The sequence below is a fragment of the Pelobates fuscus genome, chromosome 7 (genome assembly GCF_036172605.1).
Source record: "Pelobates fuscus isolate aPelFus1 chromosome 7, aPelFus1.pri, whole genome shotgun sequence".
Taxonomy (NCBI): domain Eukaryota; kingdom Metazoa; phylum Chordata; class Amphibia; order Anura; family Pelobatidae; genus Pelobates; species Pelobates fuscus.
The window spans coordinates 136,551,457-136,573,638 of NC_086323.1; the positions used below are offsets into that span (position 1 = coordinate 136,551,457).

Genomic DNA, 22,182 nt, shown 5'->3' on the forward strand with positions numbered 1-22,182 from the left:
ATCAAATTGTTCAGAGTTTATTACAAATTATGTTTAATTTAGAATGTATTATCTCCAGCTCTGTTAATAGCTCTGCAGTTGAATCAGCAGAGTAAAAGCTCAACCCAGTGCCAATGGAATCGGGTAAGTAAATTTAAAAAGTTTTTTAACCCTTTCATTGACTGAGAGGGACAGCGGGAACAGAAAGACATTATTGTGTTAGGAATTCATCATTGCTAAAGTGTTCCTTTAATTTGTTTTCCAAACAGGAGTGATTAACTGCAGATTATTCACTAGCAATAATTTTGTCATTATCTATGCATTTCTAATGGTATATAACCAATAACTGTATATAATAGTTACATTATTATGAAAAGTTATTATTCTAAATATGAAATCTTCATCTGGTTACAAATCCAAAGATTATATAATTTTTCCAGTGCCAATGCTGATTATCGATTGCCCTCCTGGCCGACTGCCAATAACTGGTGCCGGTATTCTGTACATTTAAAGTTCTGAAAAAGTAACAATTTATACAGAAATCTGGCGTTGACTGAATATGCAATCACATTCCTATCACTCTCATGCAGTACAGTACATGTTAGGATTACACCCCAGCATGTGCAGCGCTGTTACTGATAGGAGTTGTATGCTGTCTGCAGTCACTTTCCTAACGTTCTGTCAGCCAACCCAGTACATTACATTAGAGTATTGACTGTTTCACCTCTCTGCCTTCACTTAAGTTCCGCATGCGCGGAGTCACAGAACGGGGTGACATGAGGTCACAACCAGGCACTTCACTAACTGGTGGCTAGAGTTTTTGGGTGCAGAAGACAGTGTGTGGTGCCTGGGAGAGGCAAGTTATTGGTAATAGCTGTAAATTACAAGGCCTATTCCAATTATCGAGAGAGAGAGAGTTGTTTTTTTTCTTCAGATTTTTGGGGGTCCCACACCAGTGAAATAAAGGTTAATTGTCTATTATATGCTTTCGATGCTTTACGACTGCTGCCAGCTCAAGTTACTTTATTTAATCATTTCATATACAGCTCATCAATTCCATATATACAATGAGAACGTGGTATGAATAAATGAATAGCAAACGTATTGGTGAGGCATTGTACACAATTAGCCGCTGCTGACGTCAGAAGTCAGGAAAGATTTATTGGGGCGGTCACAATAAATCAAAATTAAGCGGGTAATAAGAAATTTACATCTTTGGTGTCAAGACTGGATGATCAGAAGATGGCCATTACTGTTCAGTAAAATTAAAGCTCAATATTTTTACCAGTGAAAATAAGATTCCAGGTGTGCATGAATCCTCAATCCCTTCTACAATGGAATTAAGTGGTCATAAGTAATACATTTGCCAGGCTTTAGTATGCATTGGCTGTTCCAGTTATGTTCAGTCATCACTGCATGCAGTAGTCACACGAGAGACCACTGCTGTTAAAATAAAGGATAATTGTAATCAATTTATAATTACAGTTAGGTAAGTAAATTCCTTACAGGACAAAACAGAAATCTTGCACGCAGTAGATGAGGGGAAAAAATAAAACACTAATCAGTCATGTAATTAATAACCTGCACGGTCTAAATACTCACAGCCAGGTCCAAATCTCCTCCTCCTATTTTGGGAATCCCCTTACTTTGCCAACACATGCCAACACTGGCACACACAGAGATACACACTGGCATACACACCTACACACAGACACTCAAAGATACACATTCCTACAGTGTACATATTATTAACCAACCCCTCCTGCTTCCATACCTCTTGGTTACAGTTCCTGGAGCTGGTTTCTGCTGATTGAAGTCTGCCTGCAGTGCTATTTTAGGAGTCAGGGGGACTGCCTGACAGCTCAGACAGTCCCCCTGCTGACAGCTCCTAGAGTCCTATTGCGACGATGTGATCATGGTGATCACATGGCCCTTGAGGGCCGCGGTGGCCAGAGCTGCTGCAGGGTAACTGCTGGGGTCTCTGGCAGGTCCCCGCGACTGGGATTACTGGTACAGGTAAGTACATGGGTCATATTTGCCGTGAATGCACCAGGTATGTCCGAGGTCGTTAATGACCGTTTTTTGGCGGACGTTTCTGGTATGTCCGCGGTCGGGAAGAGTTTGTCTTAACAGTTATTCAGCATGAAATAGGGATTAGTCCTGTAGCATGCGACTGTAAATTCATTAAATATATACATTTATGGTAACTTCATTCCATTAATCCAAGTTTATTTAATGTGTGTCTGCAGAGAAACGTTTTCCCAGCAAAAATTGTATAAAAAAAGGAAAGAGATAATCCTCTTGTTATTCAGCAAATCTATGTAAACAAAATGAACACCATTAATTTAAGCTATTCTCCACATATAGTTCACTGTGTAATAATTTCATCACTATCTATGTATTTCTAATGATATATAACAAAATTGGTTCAGTTATAACTGTTCCGATAAGTCCTTATTCTAAATCTAAAATCTTCATCAGGTTACAAAAAATATAGATTATAACACTCCACAAGAATGTGTATTTAGGGGGGCGGGGCCGGACCGCCAGGCTGAACGGACGCAAAATGGAGTAGCTCCTGAAGGAATCTCAAGTTTTGGCCTTAAAACGAGCTTACCGAACAACCGGCTGCTGAACCCCGGCATGAGAGGTCACCCTGGTCCCGAGGAGAGGCTTGCTGAGAAGTTCTAGTCCCTCGGAGGGCGATCCCTGTCGCACGATGAGGACCGCTCGGGCGGTGAGCGAGGTGGACGGCCGCTGCCCAGCTATCCTGCCCACCAGCGGTAAAGAACGAAACCCGGGGTTGGGAAGGTCCGGTTCCGTGCCCCCCCCTTTGGGCCGGCGGGGGTGATCCCGGCCCCCACCCTGTGACCCATCGGAACACCACAATGCCAGCGATCGGAGCGGAGGCAAAGAAGGCCCAGTGCACAAGTCCCCTTTAAAATGGCGGAGACCACATGGCAGGCGACTCTACTCACAGACGGGTGCACTCACCTCTCCTACAGCCACACAAACAGACCGCTGAGCGGGAACTGGCGGAGAGGGAAATAAGACCTCAGGAGCAGCGTGAATGAGGAACTGTCACGGTATAATGGCCTCCCTGCCACACGAATCTGCCCACCGCGAGGGGACCGCAATATACCTACTGACCACCCATAGCAAAGATAATTCCTGGGATCTCTTTCCAGTCCGATCTGCCCACAAAGGGACCATGAACAGAACAGCAGCCAACGAGCTTCCCGTACCAAGAACAACATCCTCGCTGCAGAAAGGCTGGCCCCCTGACAGGCAACCTCTGACCCTCGCCTGGCCGACATGGGACTCAATTGGGGTGGATATACTACAGTCTAGTCTTAAAATGCTAGGGCTACCTTAGGGTTTATTAGAGCCACTCAAGTTCTAGTCCAAGTCTAGCATAACTTGTAACCACTCTCTCAAAGCTCAGGCAGCCAAGAAAGATGAATACTCATTAATCTTCACCTAACCTACTTTAACCATGATCTCCTTTTTGTTATTCACTATTTGTATTGAGCTCACTAACTCAGCTAATGTACCTAAACTAAATGAACATGCTATGTATATGCATCCATAATTTATCCCAGTTTTATTCTTTAACCTGCCTAAATAGCATGTATTAAGCTTGTTTGTAAAACAAAAAACTAGTGCATCGTACTAACATACCCCACTGCTCTCCCTGTTATGTAATCTTGGCTTAGAAATCTGCATGTGGATTGCCTCTGGGGTACCACATGCCTGTATGTTACCCTCATATGCACTACAAAAATAAAGAATTAAAAAAAAAAAAAAAAGAATGTGTATTTATGTTAAAAGCAAATAATCATTTGAATTTAGGCTTACTGACAGGTGATTTCAATGAAATCTACCTTTTTTACTGGTGTAAAAGGTGTGCATTATAAAGAACAAAACGTCAGTTTCTACATACCGGTAATTGTGAATTGTTGCCCTGTCACTGATATTCTATGTGCGTGCCTCTGCCTTTTTCATTTATTATTTATTTCAGTACTTGTAATGTGACTGTTAGCGGACATTTGTCACTGTACAAACAAGTGAATCCCATTAAAATGTGTGATATTACACCCAGTGAATAAGGATGATAAATTTTAAACCGTGACCACATTTACCACACCATCACTTTAAAATTCATACTTAAATTTATTAATAAAAAAAAATCTCCATAAAAAATACAGGTCCAGTGACCAAGATTAATATTTAGGATATAAATGGACCCATATATTAAAGGAAACTTTCTTGTCTCCAGAAAAACCAGCAATAAACATTCATTTTAAACTTCCACTTGAACAGTCAAGATTAGTTGGGGGATAGCCATTTTCTAAATGAATAGCTGGCACCTATTTAACATGTCAGGGAAAGATTCTCTCTAGCTGCATCGGCTGATAAATTCATACTAGAAAGAAGCGGGCCGATAAAAAGCATATTCCATTCATTGCCCTCCAGTGCTGAATAGGTTTAATATGCAAGACAGAAAATTTAATGAGCAATTTCCTATATTGTAAGTGAAGGATCAAGTCAAATTTTTTTTTTTAATTCTCTCTAAGCCAGAAGTAAAACCACAGGGCAGCGGCATAGCGCCAGGGCAGGAGCATACACTGCCTGTGCCAAAATCTGTTGATTTGAATCTCGGGAAACTGTATCAAGAAAACAAGACGTATTGTGGCTGTGCTAACCCTTTCATTACCCATTTAGTGTGTATCAAAACAGGGAACAAGAACCATAGACAATTCCTAAACTAGAAGTCTAAAACCAGTGTAACGGAATACTTTTAACCTTGATTTGTGTTGGAGTATGACACAGAACTGACAGTAATTATTTTTAGTATGTCTTCAAAAAAGCAGAAAACCGCAAATATACTAAATCAAACTAACAGAAACACTGAAATCATAATTGTACTCTCTCTCTCATTTGTAATGTATTAAAATGTATATCTTTGGCCACTATATTTGTATCTATGCATTTCACTGAAAGTGACCTCTCCTTTAGCAGAAACCATAATAAACGTACCATTCTGCACACACACTGTTACAACTTTAAATTACGGCAAGACCAGACACACACACACACACAAGGCGGTGAAATACTACAGTCAAACCCAAAACGATAACCACACAGAGCAATTATTTAATATATCCTATGCCATACTTATACATAACCTAAATGTTTTAGAATGTATAGTAATGAATGGGAAACTGTTGGCATGTATGGACTAGATAGAGTTTAGACATGCCCTATTTAAAGGGACACTTCTACTACCCCTAAACCAGCAGAAAAATCTACATCCTGGAAAAAGTGAAGAATGGTGTCCAGTAAAGGATGAACATGCAGGCAATGGTGTTCTTTACACCAATGAAGAAACCTGACCCATATACAAAAATATATCTTTGTAGTAGAACGTCTGGTTGAACGAAGCAGAATAGCAATTCTGTCTTCTTGCAGACCTTGATGACGAAAAATCAAACTGGCAGTAGCCAGGCCGTCAACCTGAACATCTTGAGAATCTCTAGTAGTAGATTCCTGTTCACAATGAATGCCATCTTCAAAGCAGAGAACCAGACCCTGTTTGGCCAGTATGGAATAATAGCCAGGATAACCGCTCTGTCGTCTGCTCTTATTTTCTGAAGAATCATTGGAATTAGTTTTAGTGGAGGAAAGATGTAGGACAGCCTGAAGTTCCACTTCATTGATAATCCGTCTATCCACTGAGGGTGATCTGCTCTGAACAGGGAGGCGAATTGGGGAACCTTGTTGTTTGTACTTCTTGCCATCAGGTCTATGTCTGGAACGCCAAATTTTCTTTTCAGACTGTCCAAAACACTTGGATTTAAGGACTATTCTTTGTGATCTCACTTTCCCCTGCTGAGATCGTCGGCTATGACATTGTGGATCCCTCTGATGTGAACTGCTGAAATATCTTCTAGATATCTTTGCGGCCACTGCATGATTTCTGCGCACAGGAGATAAAGCGCCCTTACTCTGGTTTCTTCCTTGTCGGTTAACGTACGAGATCACTGTACAATTGTCTGATTGAATTATTATGGCCTTCTGCTGTATCCATAGTCTGAAGTGATGAAGGGCGAACAGCACGGCTTTTAACTCCTTGAAATTTGTGGATTCTCCCATTTCCTTGACTGATCAAGTACCTTGATAAATGATGGTGCCTATATAAGCTCCCCAACCTGTTTTGGAAGCATCGGTAGTGATCACCAACCAGCTGTTTGGACTGAAAGACAAGCCTCTTGAAAGGAACTCTGAGGTTTTCCACCAAGATAGTTGAGCTTTTACATGAGGGGAGATATGGAACCACGCATCTAGATTCTCTTCCTTTCTTGACCAGGCTGATAGAATCTCCCACTGTAGAGGCCTTACATTGGATTTTCCCCACTTGACCGCGAGAAAGGTGGATGTGAGGAAACCTAGAATGCTCATAGCGTGTCTGAATGAACAATTTTCTTCTTTTTGCAGGTTGGATACTATTCTTCGAATCTTCTTCCTTTTTTGTTTGGGAAGATAAACCGACAAGGTGTTTCAATTGATCATGAGACCTAGGAACTCTATCTCCCTTGTTGGAATAAGGATTGACTTTTGTAAATTTAGGATCCAACCATAATCCTGTAGCAGTTTGATGGTGATCTGTAGGTCGTTGCTATGAGAAGCCAGTCGTCCAGGTATGAGATGATGGAGACTCCCATCTCCCTTAACAGAGCTGTAATGAGAGCCAAAATCTTGGTGAATATTCTCAGGGCAGATGATAGACCAAACAGAAGAGCCCCGAACTGGTAATGGCATAAAGTCTTGCCCCTTTTTACTGCGAATCTTAGGAACTTTCTTGATGAAACCGCAATTGGGACATGCAGATATGCATCCTTTAGGTCTAGTTTTAGCCTTCTTGTAGGATTGGAATTTTAGAGGCAATCGGCTCAATGCGAAACCTCGGATATGGAATAAACCGGTTGATGGTTTTCAAATCCAGAATAGAGCGAAATGAGTGGTCTGGTTTTGGAACTAGGAGGAGTCTTGAATACACTCCCTGGTACTTTTGATGTTCCGGTACTCTCTCGATGACTCCTTTCTGAAACAGTAGTTAGTTTGGGAAATCAGGGCTTCTGACTTTTTTGATGATGGGTAAGCAGAAACGAGAAACTTTGATCTTGGCTTTATCGTGAAGAGTATCTTGTAGCCGTTTTGTATTAGATTTGGAATCCATGGATTGCTTGTAGTTCTTTCCCAAGTATGGTAGAACCGTTGGATTCTTCCTCCCACTCTTTTGGGGTTTATAAATGTTTACTTTAGTCTGCTCTGTAACATCTCTTGAAATCACCTCTTTGTTCAAAACTTCAATTTTTTTCTTTCCTTTGAAAATAACGAGGCCTCTCTTGGTAGGATCTCCTGTTTCTATAATGGAAGTTCCTGTTACCAGCTTTCCAAGTGAACTTTCTTTCTTGAGGAAGAGCCTTCTTAGTCTCTGACATTTGTTAAATAATTTCTTCTAAGGAATACCCAAACAGCTTCTGCTTTTCCAAGGGAAGCTCACAAAGGACAGATTTTGACGCGGTACCAGCCGTCCATGATCTTAACCATAAGACTCGCCTTGCTACCAAGGATAATCCCATGATCCTAGATGCCAGCTTCAAAACTTCCACAGTCATATCCATCATAAATTCGTTAGACAACCGTAAATTCTGGAACAGTCGGACAAGATGTTTATCCTGATCCTCAGGCATCATGTCCTGCAATGTGTTAAGCCAAAAGCCATTAGCTCTGGCTACCGCAGCTCCTGCCAGTATGGCTTTGCACTGAAAACCTGCCGTCTGATAGGTTCGACTGCAGGAGGTCTCAGCTCTTTTGTTCATAGAGTTCTTTAAGGCCGAAACTTCCCCTATAGGGATAGTGTTTTTTTTTTTAGAAAGTTGAGTTACCTGTACATCCACTTTAGGAAGCTCTTCCCAAATCTCATCACCTGTGATTTTAAAAATTTCCTTATAGTGCCGAGAAATAAAGGCTCGTTTTTCAGGCTTTTTCAACTCTCTGTAGATTAAATCAATGAGAGGCTGTTTAACAGGAAAACCCTTTTTTGATCTTGCAGACACATCTGGTATCATGGCCAGGTTAACTTCCTTCATAAACTTGCGTAGTTCATCTGAAGGGAACCCAAGAACATCACATGAAGATGTGCTAGACATGTCTGAATCTATAGAGGCAGAACATTCACCAGCTGACATATCAGACACAGAATAAGATCTTCTCCTTGTATTAACCCTCTGACTCATTTCAGGAATCGCAGTGTCAACTTTCTTAGATTCCTTAATAGTATCCAATGTCAGGGCCAAGTTACTGAAACCAGGCTAGGAAAGATTGCGTGTCTTTCTGTTTAGACCTTTCCAAGGAATTTGCAGTACACTAATTGCATACTTTTTTCCTCATGCCATCTGGAAGCGGATTTGCACACTCACTGCAAGTTAAATGCTTAGATTTTGACGCAGCCTTTCTAGGCGTTGGCAATATCTCCTTCAATTCTGGGTAGATAGGACCAGACATATCTGGAAACAAAAGAATAATGGGACTTTAAAAACTTGTCCTTATTCCTTCTAGATTGTTTGTTTCTACAGAGATAATTTTAAAGTAAAGATTATCTAACCTCACCTCAAAATACCTCTGAGCCATGTGGAGGGGGTGGGGGGGTGGGGGGGGGTTGGTGACACGGCATACCTCTTCTGGCAAGAATCCATGCTGTCAGTGGGTACTGCACAACTTTATATATGCGGAAATTAAATTTTTGCACTTTATTTTTTAAATAAAGTTTTGGTTTGCGCATGCGCATTAGCGCAACCGGAACTTTTTGGGTGGAACGCATCACCTCCCGGGCATGCGTTCCACCGCTGTGTGCAGGTGCAGGGCTATTACATCATACCTGCACCCAGGACCGCCTCCATGAAGACGCCGGAAACCTTCTCGACATAAGAGGGATGACAGTCTTCGCTCCGTAACCGCAGAGGCAGGAGCATGGCTACTCCACTTACCACCCGGGCAGCTCTCGGGCCGGATCCCCCAGACCAGAAACCTGTGTGTCTCACCTCCTAGAGTGTGTCTCACCTCCTGGTCCGTCCCTGGCAGGGACAAGAAAGGAAACTGGGATAGGTTTGCCTTGTAGTCCTTTATAGGGCAAGGGGGAGAGATTTGCTCTATGTATTTATCTTGTTTTTTTTTTTTTTTTCAATTTATGTTTTTATTGGTGTTTTATGTATGACATCGATAAACATATTATATAGTGTGAATATAGTAGTATAAAATGACAATGCAGCAATATATATATAAAATGCAGTAGTACAGTCGACAACATTTGAATAAGCATTGAATAATATGACTAAGATGCGACCTGCATTAATGTGCCTAATGCCAATACCCACTGGCACCTTGCTCTTTGCTCTGCAGTTTAGTCTCGTATGTCTCTAAACGGTTTGTCTATCTGCAGCGTTTTATTTGTAGAGTTCCGTACGCTGTTCCTGGGTATTGGGGTCAGTCTCTTAATAACGGCGTCTTGTGGCCTGTCTGGTTTGCGGTTGGGTCGCGTGGAGTTCTCCGTCTCTGCTGTTGGTTCTGTGGGAAGTGGGGTACCTGGGTGTTGCGGTTTCCCCCCATCAATGAGCTTCAAAAAGCCGTCTGGGTCTCCCTTTGAAGTAAGTGTGTTGCTTTCTCCGTTAATATCTGTGATTAGGGATCCGTCCATACCCCAGCGGTACTTGATAGCGGCTTCTCTCAGTTTTCGGGCTATGGGTGCCAACTTTCTTTTTTCCGCTAAAGCCGAGAATGGTGTATCTGGGAATATCGCCACTCTGTGTCCTGCATGTTGCACCGTTCCCAGCTCCCTGGATCGGGTCAGTATGGCGGCTTTTGCGGAGGTGTCACGTGTGACTATTATGATGTCTCTGGGTGCCTCTTTGGGTGCCGCCGCTGATTTGCGCACCCTAAATATTGCGGTGATCAGAGTGCCTGTCGGAGCAGGGTTAATGCTCATGGTTGCTATGAGGTCTTGGGTGTAGGTCAGGAGCTGCGCATCATTTACTGTCTCAGGTACACCTCTAAGGCGCAGGTTTTTTATCCTGTGCCTTGCCTCCAAGGTGGTCACTGTGCGTTTTAGGTCTTGTACCTGGGTTGTAAGATCCTTTTGAGCCTGTTCCATAGCGCAGATTTTGTTGTTACTGGATGCCTCTCTGTGTTCCAGGCCTTGGACCGCACGGCACACATCTACCACTTCCGTTTGGACCCTTTGGAGGTCCTCTCTCCATATTTGACGCATTTCTACCAACAGCCTCCTGATATCCCCCTTTGTGGCTGGGGTCCCGTCGTCCCCGGAGTCTGGCGTTGTGGATCGCCCTTCCGATCGGGGTGAGGGGATTTCCTCCTCCTCAGCTGAGGATTCTGATGTACAGCAGGCCGCAGGCGCCATCTTGGTTCTCTGGGGGGGAGTAAATGCTTGCCGTATATCAGGTTGTCTTGGTGTAGGCATGCCCTGAGACTTCTTGTGCTTCTTCCCCATATTCTCTCTGTGGTGGGGATATCTTTTCCAGCCGGATTCGTGTTGAATTTCTCTCGTTTTTTGCAGTTTTGTCTATATTCCGAGCGGAGCCCTGCATGAAGACGTCCGCTCGGTTTAGTCGCTGGCCACGCCCCCTGTATTTATCTTGTTAAGATGCTTCTCCCACAGGAAAGGGGCAAACCCTCTGGTACTGCCACCATATGCCAGAATTTTTTTTTTATGGAGAAACAGAAAGATTAAGATATTACACTTTCAGGGCATACAATGTCACATTACAAATAAAGCAATGAAAAGACACTAAACATGTGTTGGGTTCTAATTCAAACTTTATATACAAATGAAAAGCATATTGTGTGTGCAAATGACACATGCAGATTATTTTTAGACGTGGTGTGTGTCAAATTTAAAAGAAATAAAAGATTTAACAGTCAGAAAATGTGAACTCAACACATACAAAACAAATATTTCTTTACATTTTTGCTGATCATGTAAATATAGAAGTCTGCATAAAAACAAGGAATCCCACATGTGAAAAACTTTTTCCATACATTTACAGAAACGATAAGGTAAGACAATATCTGGAGGACTCTAGCCTAGTTTGCATTTTAACTTTTCATCTGGTAATATAGGAATCTGTTGGATCTGACACCTAAAAGAAACAACATTTTTTTCTGAGGGCTTTATACAAGCATCAAACAAATGAAGCAATTTTGTGAAGTGTTACAAAGTAACAGACATGTCAGTAAAGCCTTTAGGGTTACTCACAGTTATGTGAACAATGCGGGATCACCATGGCAATGTTGAAGTAATCAAAGCAAATTCCACAGCGCAACAGGTCATCTAAATTCTATATTTTGTGAAAAAAATATAAATTAATACATAATAATAAGCAAAAAAGATTTAAAATTGCAAAATAATATCAAACAAGCTTATAATTAAAGTTTAGACATAAATTACAAGTATTATGTATAAAAATATAATAATAATAATAATAATTATTATTATTATTATTATTAATGCAAATTCTTGCTTAACCCCTTAAGGACCAAACTTCTGGAATAAAAGGAAATCATGACATGTCATGTGTCCTTAAGGGGTTAAAGATCCCATATATTCTACTGTGAGTGGACAGTTTCTGCTTGCATCACTTTTGAGAGATAAAAACAAGTTTCCCAGCATCTGCTGCTCTTGCATTTCCAGATATTAAAACCATGAAATGGCTGAGATCTCAACCAATCATGGCCCTCCCATTGATTTTTTACAAGCAGGACCGTATATTTCCCATTAATCCTTAAACATTTTGTACAGCAGACATTGATACGAGCCACAAAATGAATACTCATATCTGCTTGTCACATCTCGCACTAATTAAAAAAAAATGAATGCCCATGCATTTATAGAGCTCTGCCTCTTATCTGAAGGCTTGAAGTCCCTACTTCAAGGACTCACCCCATGCTTCTCTGGAACATTCACCAACAACACTAGATCTTGGAATCAATGCTTACCTTCCTCATTACTTATCCACCTAAAAGGGACAGTTAGGTACCCATAGGCACCATAACAACTTCATGTAAATGAAGTTATTGTGCCAGGTGCCCTAGGCTCAGGATTACCTCAAGTGGTTAAATCATTTTCAAACAGTTTAACCCCAAAGTTGCCTTCCAGCACCGATCTCAACTCTACCCAGACTGCACCCGGCTTCTAAAAATTTCATTTTCAGGAAGAGCAGAGTGCCAACAGGCAGGGGCACCGCTGATTGGTTGAAAGTGGTCAGTTGACGCTCTCAGACAATCAGTGACTCCTCATTCGCAGAACTGGCTTAAAAAGAAACATACCTTTTCCAAGTCAGTTTTGTGAATAGGGAGTCACTGATTGACAGAGTGTCAGTTGACCTCTCTTAGCCAGTCAACGGTGCCCCTGACTAGCGGAACTTTGCACTTCATAAAACTGGCATTTCAGAAGCTGGATGCCGCCTTGGGGGGAGTGGAGAACGGTGCTGGATGCAACATTGGGGGTTAAACCATTCGAGATCCTGCACCCTGGGGCCTCCTGGCACCATAATAACTCTATGTAAATTAAGTTGTCATGGTGCCTGGAGTATTCCTTTAAGGAAGGAGGCAACTGTCCACATTCTGAAATAAAACAAAATCTCGAATTTGTTCCACTGTAATTGAAGGATTTCACTACAAGTGCCCTCATAAATATTTTACACGTTATTTTTTTTTTTTATCTTTATGGAGTATATTTTTCACACACAAACAACAATGCAATATTCAAATGGTACATCAATCATACGTAGAAATGTATGCACAGACTCTTATGACAATTAGCGCAATTGTAAAATTGATACATATATACACATTCAATTCTGATTTATAGTGTAACAACTGCTAAAATAATACAAGTGAAAGACATTCTCCCACTCTCCCCCCCCCCCCCCCCCACTATATCACAACTTTGTGTCAACAATCAACTATCCTACCCACCACAGACGGCATGATTATATTCAGTATTAGTGTGCTCACGAGTTTAACAGTGTAAACGGTAATTTTGTTTAAAAAATAAATAAATAAATATTAGACATCCAGCCTATAAAACAAAAATGAAAATATTTGGAGACTGGCACGTAGAGAATGAAGTTTGGCTATAATGACTATTGTAAAAACCAACATGGGAATGGAGCATATAATAAAGAATTAATTGTGCAATTGTCTTGAAAAATTTGCATTTTTTGGGTATGATTCAGTATCCTAGCAAACGATACACAGTCATACACAAGAGTCATACATAGAAGATAGTTGCAAATGATTAAAATGTTAAAATCGGGAAAGAATGGAAAAGAAAAAAAAATAGCTTTTAATACTTTTTACACATCCAATACAACTAATTAAATTTATATATCAGTCCAGATTGTTAAATAAAAATAATATATACATTAATCCCTATAGAGGATCGATAAATTGTGTTGGGGAGCTTGCAAGGGCATAACCCACAGAGCATTGGAGAATATTAATGAATATTAATGAATTCCAAAGAACCGAAAAATGGAAATGAGCACGTCCCTCCATTTTTTATTTTTCTTAGATTGTTAAATGCCTTGCATGTCTAGGATCTAAACTATTTTTTTGATTGTAAAGGCAAACCCTATACCAACTTCCCACTAACATTGCATCAACCATAACCCTTACCCAATGCTTACACTAACTACACTAATCTTACCCTTAAAGGACCACTCTAGGCACCCAGACCACTTCAGCTTAACCCCTTAAGGACACATGACGTGTCTGACACGTCATGATTCCCTTTTATTCCAGAAGTTTGGTCCTTAAGGGGTTAATGAAGTGGTCTGGGTGCCAGGTCCTTCTAGGGTTAACCCATTTTTTCATAAACATAGCAGTTTCAGAGAAACTGCTATGTTTGTGAATGGGTTAAGCCTTCCCCTATTTCCTCTAGTGGCTGTCTCACTGACAGTCGCTAGAGGCGCTTGCGTGATTCTCACTGTGAAAATCACAGTGAGAGCACGCAAGCGTCCATAGGAAAGCATTATGAATGCTTTCCTATGTGACCGGCTGAATGCGCGCGCAGCTCTTGCCGCGCGTGCGCATTCAGCCGACGGGGAGGAGAAGAGGAGGATCGGAGGAGGAGAGCTCTCCGCCCACCGCTGGAAAAAGGTAAGTTTTAAAGACTTTACCCTTTCCAGAGCCGGGCGGGAGGGGGTCCCTGAGGGTGGGGGCACCCTCAGGGCACTCTAGTGCCAGGAAAACGAGTATGTTTTCCTGGCACTAGAGTGGTCCTTTAACTTAATCCCTACCATATTTAGCCCTAAAACAGATTAACCCTTACCTTGCCCTAACCCTACCCATAATTCAAACCTGAGCCTTAACATAACCTAGCCTTACTATGACCTTAACCCTACCATCAACACTAACCCACTGCTAATATCATTTCTGATAATAAAAATAGGTTTTACTATTTAACACAATAGATGTTGATATGTTGCCACCATCTACTGAACAACTACACTTACTGTAATTCTGAATGGAGCCCTGATTCCCAGCCGATTACATGGTGCTGGACACTTGGCAAAGCCCAGGAACAGTATGGGAGACCCTGCCAGGGACTATTCCTGAGAAGCCTGCATCCCCCCCAAAAAATTTTTTTATCCAGCACTGCATAGAGCTCAGTCACTCTAAGGCCACTAAAATGGCCCCAGCTGATAAACAGGAGCCCCAGGTATCCAATGATACCTGGGATTAGTGGAGTGGCCAGAGCACGCTCAGTCATTTTATCCAGTTTATAGTACCAAACAGTGTACGGAGGATGTGTGCAGGGAGCACTCTTAAAAGAACTCTATAGCGTTAGGAATACAAAACTATATATAGTGTGCTTTTGGCCATTTCTGTCCTTGTCCCCCATCTGCAGGGAGCAAAATTATTTTACTAACCTCATTTTCTCCACAGCACAGTCTCCAAAAGGAAGTTTTGTCTCATTGGATGACATCACTGAGATTAATAAACACAGGCAGTACAATGTTTCCTATAGGAAAGCATTTGAAAACTAGTGTGCACGCACAGCAAAACGCAGTGCTGCACCAGCTGGTCTCTAAGAGACCACCACATTGAAATACAGTTTGGCGGAAGAGTCTTTAGTGGCTTTCAGTGTAATAGACACTAGAGGCATTTAAACCTTGCATTGAAAATATTGCCATTCTGCAGACAATGTAATGTGTTCACTTGCAGGTTTAAAACAGGATGGGAAGGGGAAATTGCTCTCAGTCCACTCCATTGAGATTAAGTGGTTTTGGTTCCTATAAAAGGTACCTTTTAGGTAAATGCAGTGCTTTGGAAAAATATACTGGCCCTCCTGAGAAGTTTCCATATTTTTAGCCTTACAACCCATAAATAAATGGGTTTTAGTGGAATTGTTTTCTATTAAATTCAAATAGCTAAAAGCGAAGAAGAAAAATATTTTGTATGTCAACACACTAGGTAATTGTAAACAGAAAAAGGCTTTTCTGATAGGTATAAGTATTCACAGCTGTTGCCATGAAACCCTCAAAGATGTGTGGTGCTCCCAACAGCCTTCAAAAGGCATAATTAGTTGAAAATTGTACATTTATAATGTCACATGAACTCAAAATAAATACACATTTGTGAGAGGTCATTACTGAGAAGAAAGGTAGACAAAGGTTTTCTGGTATGATGAGGTCAAAATTTAACTTTGTTTGGCTTTAACGTAGCATTAGGGCAGCTCTTCCCAGTTACAGCCCACACAACTAATTCCCATTGAAATCCCAAAAAAACTAATATTCCAAGATGTTACTCTACAAAACTTGTAGATGTCCAACCACTGTTTCCCTTTTGATCTAGATATTTGACAGTTATTTATTATCTATCTGAATGTTAAAATGAAAACAGTACCTATACTACAGGAAACAATATAAAGTTTTATTAAGATTGTGGCAGCTTCTTATTTGCTTATATTTGTATTCTGGAAGTGTGTAAAATCTCAAATACTTACAGATGCATTTATAGAGTTCACTGCATGTCTCCATGTCCTGTGCATTACTAATTTCCTAAGCCACATTCTGATTCTGTACTCATAAAGTGAAAATGTATTAATGGGTTTTTACCCTAGTAACATGCTATTTTTTTATTAAAATAACTTACCATTATTCCAACGCTGTCCCTTTTGCTTCAGAACCATTGCGGACCTAATACTTCTCATATGTGTGTGCGTTTAAGGGAAGCGAGTTGACTGACAGCTCAGCACACCACTCCACGTCCACCAACTTCATAATTATTATCGGCAGCAATTTACCTGCAATGGCTGTGACAAGAGCAATACGCCTGCTGTTGCTGCGATAGGTAGTGCTGTGCACAATGCACCTTGACAGTGCCCCATTTTAACGAGTACAGGCCCAAGTCTGTCAATACCAGCATGCTAGGCGAGCTGACATCACGGTATCAATGGGTATTAGAGCCAGGTAGTATCATTCTCAGCTCTCTGAATCAGAGGGTTTGGGGAAGTGGCAAGAAGCTGCTTTCAAGCAAACTAATAGAAATACCAAGAAGTGTAGGAAAGCAGCAAGAGGGCACATTTGTGGAACTATAACAATTTCAATAAGATGAAGTTGTTATAGTGAATACAATATCCCTTTAGTAAGTTAAGGCAGGGCTTGACAAATTAAAAGGTGCCAGGTCACCATGGCGACTAGGAATTTTGTCCTGGTGCCTGGGTGTTTGTCAGCCCATTCAGCAGAAGCAGAAACAGACCCCTTAAGGGGTACGTTTCACAGTATGTACCATTGGGTAATAAATATAAAAGAAACAATTAAAACCAATGTGGCTTAGTAGAGAAGTAAAACAAGAGATTAAGAATAAGAAAATGGCTTTTAAAGCATTTAAATCGGACAAATCAGAGACATCCTATATAGGATATAAGGAAGACAATAATTCTTGTAAAAAGGCAATTAAAGTGGCTAAACTAGAAAATGAGAAATTGATAGCCAAAGAATTCAAAACCGACCCCAAAAGTGTAGGTACACTGAAAACAGAGATGGGTCTGTTAGTCAATGAAGACCAGGAAAAGGCAGAAATTTTAAATAACTATTTTTCTTCAGTATATATTAATGAGGATCCTATGGCAAGAGATATGCATATGATTGCTGCAACAAACTTGCAGATAACTTGTGATTGGATAACTCGAGACAAGGTGCTACAGCTATTAAAGAAAATTAATGTAAATAAAGCTCCGGGGCCTGACGGTGTCCACCCACGAGTACTTAAGGAGCTAAGTGGGGAAATAAGTGAACCTCTGTATTTAATTTAAAGATTCTTTTGTTTCAGGTATTGTACCGAAGGATTGGAGGAAGGCAGATGTTGTTCCTATATTTAAAAAGGGTTCAAAATCCTTGCCTGGAAATTATAGACCTGTGAGCTTAACTTCTGTGACTGGGAAATTATTTAAACGGCTATTAAGGGATAATATTGAGGAATTCATTGGGAAGAACTGTGTTATTAGCAATAATCAGCATGGTTTTATGAAACATAGGCCATGTCAAACTAACCTAAAGTACAGCGAGTTGTCATAAAAGGTAAATTTTCGACCTGGGCCCTGTTCCCCCCCCCCCCCACCCCTCTGGGCCGGTGGGGGTGATCCCGGCCTGCACCCTGTGGCTCCTGCAACATCGGAGCTTTTGAGTCCCCGACAGCCGCCGAAACACAACTCTGACCGCACCTAAAATGGCGGCGCAGCGACCCTGCTGGCTAACACGAGCGCCTCTGGCTTCCGAGGGGATGGCACCCTCCAGAATCCCACGCAAGCACTGCACGCCTGCAGAAACGGATCAATACCAACTGACCTACAGCCTCAGTGATAGCTGTACAAGCGATACCACGACAAAAAGGCGGGAGCGACTACCTGCTAACCAGCAAAACACAGACCCATCGTTCCAGACCCAGCAGACCCCTCGGACCTGCCCACCATAACTCCATCCCGAGGAGCTGACCTACAGCGCCTGCATAACGAGGCAGTGAAAATAGTCAGCCGGACCGCAGGGGATAGGCATCGGACTGCTGGAGGAAAGCAGTGGAAGAGAGCTCCACATCACAGCACTAAACGATTCTGGACTCACTGGGGGAGCGAAGCCTACATAACTTACCTCCTTGGGGTACAAGTACATGGCAGCATGCCGCTGGGGTGTCGGGGTGCTCTTATACTCCACTAGTCATATAGTTTTAAGCGAATGACCTCAGGACTCTACCTGCATATTAAGCGTAATTAACAAGGGCAACAGCTTGAGGGCATAATAAAGCAACAGCTAACTCATGAGTGAATATCATAGTACTATAGTTCGCAAGCTTGGGTTACAATAGATAAGTGATTACTAGTACTATTTTATAAAATGTGCAATACATTTACAATCTTAAGCGCCATTAGCTGGTTATACGCATGTCTAGCCTAGCATGTTGTGCCATAAAAATGATGCCTAGAAACCTGATATCTTCATGTAACTTAAACAACAAAAATGTGCCGATCGCCCGGCTATTGTTTTATTGCAAATCATAATGCCACACTACAACAACAATAGCAATGCCAACCTAGCACCATAAAGCGGTGATCACCTTACTATAATATAACGATTTCTCTGTTTAGCCAAAGCCTGTTATAACTGTATAAAAAATGTGCAATGTCTCATGCCACTGTCAAACTTATGTGCATCAACAAACACGCTGTTGTGGCGTATGTCAATAATATGTAACAATCTGCACAACAAAAATAAAGAATTTAAAAAAAATTAAAAAAAAATAAAAAAGAATGCACAAGCAATTTACACCCTAAATTGTAGTGAACTAGGGATAACCACACACGGGAAGGATTTGGGAATTGTTATAGACAACAAATTAGGTAGCAATATGCAATGTCAATCTGCCGTTGCTAAGGCCAGTAAGGTTTTGTCATGTATAAATAGGGGCATAAATTCTCGAGATGAAAATATAATTTTGCCTCTTCATAAATCGCTGGTAAGACCACACCTTGAATATGCTGTGCAATTTTGGCCACCCGTTCTAAAGATATCATGGCACTAGAAAAAGTGCAGAGACGAGCTACAAAACTGATAAAAGGAATGGAACATTTTAGTTATGGAGAAAGGTTAAAAAATTTAAATCTCTTCAGTTTGGAAAAACGGCGCCTGAGAGGGGATATGATAACATTATACAAATATATTCGGGGCCAGTACAAACCATTATCTGGAAATCTATTCATAAACAGTGCTATACATAGGACACGAGGTCACACATTTAGGCTTGAAGAAAGGAGATTTCATCTAAGGCAAAGAAAAGGTTTTTTTACAGTATGAGCAATAAGGATATGGAATTCCTTGCCTGAAGAGGTGGTTTTGTCAGAGTCTATACAGATGTTTAAACTGCAATTGGATAAATACTTGCAAAAACATAACATACAGGGATATAATTTCTAATTAGTGGGGTAATAGCTGCTTGATCCAAGGAGAGATCTGACTGCTATTTTGGGGTCAAGAAGGAATTTTTTCCTAGTTTGTTGTAAAATTGGAAGCGGTTCAGACTGGGTTTTTTGCCTTCTTTTGGATCAACAGCAAAGCATATGTGAGGAAGGCTGAACTTGATGGACTCAAGTCTCTTTTCAGCTATGTAACTATGTAAGGGGTAGGACTAGGGGTATTAAGGATTAGGGGTATTAAGTGTCCCAAGTCCTTCACTTACCTTTTGTGAGATGAACTTTCTAAGTGTTCTGCAATAGCTTCAGTAGAGCGGCGACTGGTCCAAGATGGCGGCCACATTCTTCGCCGCTCAGCACACAGTGCAGCGTCTATGTGTTCTATGTATATGGTTTGCCTCAGAAAAACAAGCTGTCTGTTGACATCATCAGAAGTGGTGGCCTGATCCAATCACAATGCTTCTCCGTAGGATTGGCTGGGACTGACAAGGAGGCAGAGCCAGCACAATTCAAACACAGCCCTGGCCAATCAGCATCTCCTCATAGAGATGCATTGAATCAATGCATCTCTATGAGGAAAGTTCAGTGTCTGCATGCAGAGGGAGGAGACACTGAATGTTTGGATGCAGCTAGGCAGCCATGACCCAGGAAGGATCTCTAACAGCTATCTGAGCAGTGGCCAGTGAAGTTATCACTAAGCTATAATGTAAACACTGCATTTTCTCTGAAAAGACAGTGTTTACAGCAAAAAGCCTGAAGGTAATGGTTCTACTCACCAGAACAAATTCAATAAGCTGTAGTTGTTCTGGTGACTATAGTGTCCCTTTAAGCTCCTTCTTGTGTCAGAGAAAGTCAGACGTAGGAAAAATACATAAGACAAAGTAATCCCTACTTTATCTTATGTTTTAAAGAAAACTAGATCAGAAATGAATGACTGATTCCGAAAGAGGAAGAGATTGGTAAAAGGTAAGTTCGGTGTGACAGTGCATGATTGTTTCGTATGTCTGTATGATTCTGTGTATTAGTTTGTATAGCTGAGTGTCTGTACAATCGTGTGAACATGTATTTATAATTATGCGTCTGTACAACTATATGTCTGCATGAGTGCATGTATGTGTGTCTGTGTCACTGTATGTGTGTACACCTGTGGGTGTCTGTATGTCTGTGATAATGGTTCCAGTTTAAAGGGAAACTCCAGTGCCAGGAAAACGATCAGTTTTCCTGGCACTGGAGGGTCCCTCTCCCTCCCACCCCCCAATCCCCAGTTGCTGAAGGGGTAAAAACCCCTTCAGTGACTTACCAGAGGCAGCGACATGTCCCACATCGCTGCTTCCTCCTCCCCCGCCGCTCCTCCTTCTGCTTACATCGGCCGGTGGGCGAGACTGATCTCGCCCGCCGGCCGAGGAGACCTAATGCGCATGAGCGGCAATGCCGCGCATGCGCATTAGCGGACCCCATAGGAAAGCATTGAAAATGAATTTCAATGCTTCCCTATGGGGAATAGAGCGACGCTGGAGGTCCTCACACAGCGTGAGGACATCCAGCGACGCTCTAGCACAGAAAACCTGTGCTACAGAGCAGGAAGTTCCCTCTAGTGGCTGTCTAATAGACAGCCACTAGGGGAGGACTTAACCCTGCAAGGTAATTATCGCAGTTTATAAAAAAAACTGCAATAATTACACTTGCAGGGTTAAGGGTAGTGGGAGTTGGCACCCAGACCACTCCAATGAGCAGAAGTGGTCTGGGTGCCTGGAGTGTCCCTTTAAGGTCCAACATGCATTTGTCTTACAGATAAATGAACAAATGCACTACATTTTCTTTGCAAATCTGTCCAAATACAGAAACTCATTTGGCATTAAATAGGAGTACAAAATGCCTCATTAACACAAACTTTATTAATACAAGACTGAGAAAGATGTTTGTAGCACACACTTTGTTACAAATTCCTTAGCGCCACATAATATAGAGACAGGAGAACACAATAATATCATCCCTATAACTATGATCTAAATCCCCTCTCATCAAAATACAGCCCTAACCATCACAAGGCACATTGCCTTTAGAAAACACCACCCATCAGCCCCAGGCAGCATAGCACTCTCTCTCTCGCACATGGTACCACAATGCACTGCGCGCTCCACCTAGACAAGGGAATGGCACACATAACATGTCACCAGTGGGAAGCACAAATCCCATCACACTCAGCCAAGCCGGTACGGCCATGTGTCCTTATCACCCAGTGACCCCCTCACTGGAAACACAGAGCTCTCCCATGGCTCCACACCGGACCACTGGCAGAGTGTGTACCGCTTTGGGAGTGATTCATGTGTGTGTACATGGCCCTCACCTGCACATACTGGCGGCCTCTGCCCCCGGGAGCCTGTACCGGGCTGGTTGCCATGGTCCCCCGACACAGAGCCGTACAGTCCGAAAGTGGAAATTTCGCGGGTCGCTGTGCGTCTGACGTCATCGCGCACACCGCCGCCGCGCAAAGGACCCCGGGAAGTGTAGTCTGGCAAGGTGTTTCACTCCAGTGATGTATTTAGTCAAAAACGTGAAATGCTATCCGGGCACAGCCTTCACTGTGTGACTGAGAGCCATCCCAGTGACATAGTGCCATCTTAGGGACAGAGAGCCATCCTAGGGACATAGTG

At 41.9% G+C, this 22,182-nt stretch overlaps 1 protein-coding gene across 1 annotated transcript in view; it reads right to left on the reverse strand.

Moving 5' to 3' along the window:
* RAD18 (RAD18 E3 ubiquitin protein ligase) overlaps positions 1-21,969 on the reverse strand; it is a 470,945-nt gene extending 448,976 nt beyond the window's left edge. Inside the window, exons 1-2 of the mRNA XM_063426684.1 lie at positions 21,876-21,969; positions 11,315-11,396 (exon numbers count right to left, since the gene is read on the reverse strand). Of these exons, the coding sequence (XP_063282754.1) occupies positions 11,315-11,396; positions 21,876-21,929 (136 nt within the window). The 5' untranslated portion in view covers positions 21,930-21,969. The remainder of the gene's footprint in view (positions 1-11,314; positions 11,397-21,875) is intronic.
* Positions 21,970-22,182: the final 213 nt, after the last annotated feature.